Source organism: Staurois parvus, unplaced genomic scaffold (assembly GCF_062004578.1).
Source record: "Staurois parvus isolate SC_StPar_1 unplaced genomic scaffold, SC_StPar_1.0 ptg003442l, whole genome shotgun sequence".
NCBI lineage: Eukaryota > Metazoa > Chordata > Amphibia > Anura > Ranidae > Staurois > Staurois parvus.
In genome coordinates, this window is record NW_028321238.1 from 96 (window position 1) to 7,500 (window position 7,405).

A 7,405-nucleotide genomic window follows, 5' to 3' on the forward strand; every position below is an offset into this window, starting at 1 on the left:
ATTGTTGGTGTCAGTGGGAGGGTCAGTGCCCCATCATTGGTGTCATTGGGGGGACTAGTGACTACTGGGACCAGCGCTACTTGGTAGAGTGGCATTCTGCCCACCACTATAAGAGGGTCATTTTTTTCCATTGACTCGTGATATATTCATTTTAGAAGAGGTTCCCTAAGACCTGAAAATTATTTTAAGGGTTCCTCTTGGGTAAAAAAGTTGAAAGAGGCTGCACTAGATGCTTGCAAAGGTAAATGTGTGTAGAGAGATATAGAGAGAAGGTAGTGGACAGCTCAATAAGTCGGCGTCAAGGGATGGAGGTTCTGTATTTAGAAACTAGGAGGACAGCTTGGGGTAGGAGTTGGATCCATATGGGCTTGCCTACCTAAAGGGTATCCTGTACCAGCAGTAGCAGAATGAGTAATTTCTAAATATTTTTCAGGCATAAACTTCAGGACTCTCAAGTGTTGTTTAACGTGGAAGAAATGGGAAGGGTCCTAAAAGCCTGGTTGATGAACTTGGAGAAGGCGCTCAGTCCCCAGGACCTCAGTGGCTCTTGTGAGACATCGCTGAACTCCTCAGGGGAAGCAGACAGCATTCCGAAAGAATCGTCCGACACAGAGGAGATCGAGAGGAAACCTTCTGTCTGTTCCAGGGTGGAGGAAGATTTTGTCTTCAGAGTGCGTGCTCCATGTTTCATAGAGGAACCTCTGCATCAAGACCTCTCCCAGTTAGCCATGATGTGCCTAGAATATAACGTTTTCGCTAGTGAGACTTGCTTTGATGGGAACCCAAGTGCCTGCCGCTTCATACGGAAGTACCTCTTCCTGCTGGACCTCAAAAGGCTAAAGCGATGCCTCGCGCTGGTGTACAGTGACGTCCCCAGCATCTGGGACACTTACGTTGAAGGATTAAAAGGTAATATGGATGTTTTTGAATATTTTTGTACCAAACTTGCAACACAACAGTTTCTGGATACTAGTGGTCTAATTTATGAAAAGTGTTCCGGAAGGAGCGGTCTTGTGTTCTATCACACAAGGGCTTTCATTTGTAAGCTTGAACTCCTTTGCCATGGAAAAACCTTTCAAACAAGATGATCGTTGTCTTGTAATAATGGCAACATGCCTGATTTCTGTTCGTTCCAATTACTGATGGATCTCTTCCTTAAAAAGAAGTTTAGGCAGAGACAGTATGTAACCACTGAAGACCCCGTGCTGAAAGGTGTATGTAGGCTGCTAGTGCTGGTCTCCTGAAAATGCTAGGTTGTAGGCAGTATCTAGGACAAGGTCATCTAGAGCCCGGGGCGAACATGCCAAATTTTCCCCTCCTAGCCCAAAACCCCCAAGCATCCCCACTAGCACAAATACCCCCCCCAAAAAAAAAATCTCCTCGTAGCACAAATCCACTCCTCCCTCTACCATATCACCCTTTCTTGCGCAAGCCCCCCCACATCACCACTCCTAGCACCCCCTAAATTTACCCAATTCTTACCCCCTACCTCCCCCAAATTCCCCCTCCCCGCAGAAATCTTCTCCCCCCAATCTCCTTATGGTGCCTCCACCCCACCTCACATGATACCACAGTGCCCAGGGCAGCTGCCCCTCCTCTGCCCACCCCTTGTCACGGCCGTGCTTGTTGGTTGTCATAACAATCAGTTGGCTTCAGTAGTTCAAATTTCTGATCTAGTTACTTCTTCTGGGTCAGTTATTCAATGGCCTTTTACATGAGCATGCTTAAAGTGTTACTAAACCCCGGACCCTGCATTCACTATATCCGGTCCCCCCGGACCCTGCATTCACTATATCCGGTCCCCCCGGACCCTGCATTCACTATATCCGGTCCCCCCGGACCCTGCATTCACTATATCCGGTCCCCCCGGACCCTGCATTCACTATATCCGGTCCCCCCGGACCCTGCATTCACTATATCCGGTCCCCCCGGACCCTGCATTCACTATATCCGGTCCCCCCGGACCCTGCATTCACTATATCCGGTCCCCCCGGACCCTGCATTCACTATATCCGGTCCCCCCGGACCCTGCATTCACTATATCCGGTCCCCCCGGACCCTGCATTCACTATATCCGGTCCCCCCGGACCCTGCATTCACTATATCCGGTCCCCCCGGACCCTGCATTCACTATATCCGGTCCCCCCGGACCCTGCATTCACTATATCCGGTCCCCCCGGACCCTGCATTCACTATATCCGGTCCCCCCGGACCCTGCATTCACTATATCCGGTCCCCCCCGGAACCTGCATTCACTATATCCGGTCCCCCCCGGAACCCGCATTCACTATATCCGGTTTCCCCCGGACCCCGCATTCACTATATCCGCTCTCCCCGGACCCCGCATTCACTATATCCGCTCTCCCCGGACCCCGCATTCACTATATCCGCTCTCCCCGGACCCCGCATTCACTATATCCGCTCTCCCCGGACCCCGCATTCACTATATCCGCTCTCCCCGGACCCCGCATTCACTATATCCGCTCTCCCCGGACCCCGCATTCACTATATCCGCTCTCCCCGGACCCCGCATGCACTATATCCGCTCTCCCCAGACCCCGCATGCACTATATCCGCTCTCCCCGGACCCTGCATTCACTATATCTCAGTGCCGGTGTACAGTACGGCTGGGGATCGGGAGCTCTGGCTCAAATTACAGCCATTCTCTTCACAGCACCCCTGAAGACCTCTGGTGTCACCCCGGTTGAGAAAGGCTGCAATAAAGAACCTCTGGGATGTGGTGGAACGGCAGATTTGCATCATGGATGTGCAACCGACAAATCTGCAGCAACTACGTGATGCTATCATGTCCATATGGACCAAAATCTCTGAGGAGTGTTTCCAACACCTTGTTGAAAAGGGGGTCCAACCCAGTACTAGCAAGGTGGACCTAATAAAGTGTCCAAAGAGTGTAGATTTGTGTCTTTTTAGCAAGGTCAACCTACAGATTGTAGTCACGCCATTTCTCGAATTCCTTTGCAGATCTGGCCGGTCCGGGGGCTTTGGCCATAGAGAAAGGAGAACTGGTGAACGCTGTGCAGAAACTGAAGGATATGGAGCCCTGGGACAGTCCTCTCCTCCTCGCCTATGTGTCCAGGTGTGTGATCCAGATATCCCCTTTACCAGTTCACCCAAACCGGACATCTTTTGTATTGCCGGTCAGGGATCCACAGTGCACTGGCCACCCGTTGATTTGTAGCAGGACAGACGACCCAGTACATTAGAAGAATTAGGAGTATTTCCTAAAGACAAACATTCTGTCAGAAAACGTATAGGTGTGTTGGTGGCCTGTAGGACGTGATTTGAGGAGGGACTTCCATTAGAGCGGTGTGATCATTTACCAGAAAAATGTGCCTCCAGCTGTGTGACTGTTCTCGTGCACCCATGACATTCATACGGATTGGATGGGTAGCCGCACTCATTACCTTGGTACAATTAAGGGGCTTCCATTGAGTCCTGGCGGAAGTCCTTATTGCACATTCCAGGTTTTTTACTTAATTCACTAAGATGCATGAGTTTTTTGCCTTCAATTCTCCAAAAAATTTTAAATTCACAAGTGTAAATCTTTTTGCGAAGGGTAAGAACCTGTTTTGAAACCTTTGCAATTTATGAAAAATAAAAACAAAAAAAAAAAAACCCATGTTCATAAGTATTCATAGCCTTTGCCATGACACTCAGAATTGAGCTCTGGTGCCTCCTGTTCCCACTGATCATCCTTGAGATGTTTCCACAACTTGATTGGAGTCCACCTGTTGGAAATTCAGTTGATCGGACATGATTAGGAAAGGCAAAAACTTGTCTATAGAAGGTCCCACAGGTAACAGTGCATGTCAGAGCACAAACCAAGCCATGAAGTCCAAGGAATTGTCTGTAGACCTCCGAGACAGGATTGTATCAAGGCACAGATCTGGGGAAGGGTACAGAAAAATTTCTGTAGCATTGAAGGTCCCAATGAGCACAGTGGCCTCCATCATCCGTACATGGAAGAACTTTGGAACCACCAGGAATCTTCCTAGAGCGGGCCTCCTGGCCAAAATGAGCCATCGAGGGAGAAGGGCCTTAGCCAGGGAGGTAACCAAGCACCCGATAGTCACTCTGAAAGAGCTCCAGCGTTTCTAAGTGGAGAGAGGAAAACTTTCCAAAAGAACAACCATCTCTGCAGCACTCCACCAATCAGGCCTGTATGGTGGAGTGGCCACTCTTGAGTAGAAGGCAAATGGCAGCCCGCCTGGAGTTTGCAAAAGGCACCTGAGGAACTCTAAGACCATGAGAAACAAAACTCTCTGGTCTGATGAAACAAAGATTGAACTCTTTGACCTGAATGCCAAGTGTCATGTCTGGAGGAAACCAGGCACCGTTCACCACCTGACCAATACCATCCCTACAGTGAAGCATGGTGGTGGCAGCATCATGCTGTGGGGATGTGTTTCAGCGGCAGGAACTGGGAGACTAGTCAGGATTGAAGGAAAGATGAATGCAGCAATGTACAGAGACATCCTTAATGAAAACCTGTTCCAGAGCGCTCTGGACCTTAGACTGGGGCGACGGTTCATCTTTCAACAGGACAACGACCCTAAGCACACAGCCCACATAACAAAGGAGTGGCTACGGGCCAACTCTGTGAATGTCCTGGAGTGGCCCAGCCAGAGCCAGGACTTGAACCCGATTGAACATCTCTGTAGAGATCTGAAAATGGCTGTGCACCGACGCTCCCCATCCAACCTGATGGAGCTTGAGAGGTACTGCAAAGAAGAACGGGAGAAATTGCCCAAAAATAGGTGTGCCAAGCTTGTAGCATCATACTCCAAACGACTTGAGGCTGGAATTGGTGCTAAAGGGGCTTCAACAAAGTACTGAGCGAAGGCTGGGAATACTTATGTACATGGGTTTTTTTTTTATTTTTTTATTTTTAATAAATTGCACAAATTTCAAAACGAACTTCTTTCACGTTGTCATTATGGGGCATTGTTTGTAGAATGTTGAGGAAAAAAGTGAACTTACTCCATTTTGGAATAAAACTGTAACATAACAAAATGTGGCCAAAGATGAGCGCTGGGAATACTTTCTGGATGCACTGTATGCCTTCCTGTCCTAGTGACACCCCTTGTCCCTGTTCTAACGTCACAAGGGCAGGAAATGAGAAATAAGCTCCAATGGGGTCACTGAGAGCAATACCAACCAGACAGAGACTCTAACCTTTCCCCATTTTATTTGACCACTTGAGGATTTTTAACTTGGGAGATACCCCCACCCCACTGATATTTATGTTATTCGAAATGTATTATGACACTTGCAGATAGTCTTCAATTGTTATTGAGTAATAGTGCGCTGCTCAAAAGAATGAAAGGAACACTCTGAAAACCCATCAGATCTCAATGGGAGCAAATCTCCTGCTGGATCTCTATACTGACATGGACGGGGTAATGTGTGAGGAACGTAAGGATGCCCCATTGTTTGATGGAAATGAAAATGATTGACCTACAGAGGACTGAATTCAAAGACACCCCGAAAATCAAAGTGAAAAAACGATGCAGCAGGCAGGTCCATTTTGCTGAAATTTCATTGCAGCAACTCAGAATGGTCCTCAGTAGTCTGTGTGGCCCCCACGTGCTTGTATGCATGCCTGACAACGTCGGGGGAGGCTCCTAATGAGACAACAGATGGTGTCCTGGGGGATTTCCTCCCAGATCTGGACCAGGGCATCACTGAGCTCCTGGACAGTCTGAGGTGCAACCTGGCGGCGTCAGATGGACCGAAACATGAGATCCCAGAGGTGTTCTATTGGAGTTAGGTCAGGCGAGCGTGGGGGCCATTCAATGGTATCAATTCCTTCATCCTCCAGGAACTGCCTGCATACTCTCCCCACATGAGTCCGGGCATTGTGCACCAGGAGGAACCCAGGACCCACTGCACCAGGAGGAACCCAGGTCCCACTGCACCAGGAGGAACCCAGGACCCACTGCACCAGGAGGAACCCAGGACCCACTGCACCAGCATAGGGTCTGACAATGGGTCCAAGGATTTCATCCCCATACCTAATGGAAGTCAGGGTGCCATTGTCTAGCCTGTAGAGGTCTGTGCGTCCCTCCATGGATATGCCTCCCCAGACCATCACTGACCCACCACCATATCGGTCATGCTGAACCATGTTACAGGCAGCAGAACGTTCTCCACGGCTTCTCCAGACCCTTTCACGTCTGTCACATGTGCTCAGGGTGAACCTGCTCTCATCTGTGAAAAGCACAGGGCGCCAGTGGTGGACCTGCCAATCCTGGTGTTCAATGGAAAATGCCAATCCAGCTCTATGGTGCCAGGCAGTGAGCACAGGGCTCGCTAGAGGATGTCGGGCCCTCAGGTCACCCTCATGAAGTCTGTTTCTGATTGGTCAGAGACATTCACACCAGTGGCCTGTTGGAGGTCATTTTGTAGGGCTCTGGCAGGGCTCATCCTGTTCCTCCTTGCACAAAGGAGCAGTTACCGGTCCTGCTGATGGGTTCAGGACCTACTATGGCCCTGTCCAGCTTTCCTAGAGTAACTGCCTGTCTCCTGGAATCTCCTCCATGCTCTTGAGACTGTGCTGGGAGACACAGCAAACCTTCTGGCAATGGCACGTATTGATGTGCCAACCTGGAGGAGTTGGACTACCTGTGCAACCTCTGTAGGGTCCAGGTACGGCCTCATGCTACCAGTAGTGACACTGACTCTCGCCAAAATGCAAAACTAGTGAAAATCAGTCAGAAAAGATGAGTAGGGAAAAAATGTCAGTGGCTTCCACCTGTAAAACCATTCCTGTTTTGGGGGTCGTCTCATTGTTGCCCATCTAGTGCACCGGCTGTTATTTCATTAACACCAAAGCAGCTGAAACTGATTACCAACCCCCTCTGCTACTTACCTGACCAGATCGATATCCCAGGAGTTTCATTGACTTGATGCTAGACTCTGATTACAAAGTTTTCCTTTTATTTTTTTGAGCAGTGTGTAACAATATATTGTTACAGTGTATTTATTATTTTATTCCTATAGAAACCAGAGATGTGACCTCTGATTTGTATATGACATTAGTTAAAGCAGAAATACGGGCAAAACATTTTTTTTTTTGTTGTACCATACAGTGGGGCTGGGCCATCTGCTCATCTTTGTGAAGGGGTATAAGCAGGGGCGGACTGACAACTCATGGGGCCCCCGGGCAATAGGGGATCATTGGGCCCCTGTGTCCTTGCCCAAACTCAAAAAAGCCTATGAAAAAGGTACCAAGGGCATCTCATGGGGCCCCCTACTGACCCCGGGCCCTCGGGCAGTACCCGAGTTTTCAAATGGTCAGTCTGCCCCTGGGTATAAGAATGAAGATATTCTTACCAAATCCACTGATCTGCGGAGCACAAGACTGATCCCTGCCGCTTGTTTC

The 7,405-nt window shown here is 49.2% G+C and overlaps 1 protein-coding gene across 1 annotated transcript in view; it reads left to right on the plus strand.

Moving 5' to 3' along the window:
• Window positions 1–433: 433 nt before the first annotated feature.
• The window catches only part of LOC149428171 (BLOC-2 complex member HPS5-like), a gene marked incomplete at its 5' end in the record, with an annotated part of 20,163 nt that continues 13,191 nt past the window's right edge, over window positions 434–7,405 (plus strand). The window contains 2 exons of the mRNA XM_089667632.1: window positions 434–909; window positions 2,983–3,097. Of these exons, the coding sequence (XP_089523758.1) occupies window positions 434–909; window positions 2,983–3,097 (591 nt within the window). The remainder of the gene's footprint in view (window positions 910–2,982; window positions 3,098–7,405) is intronic.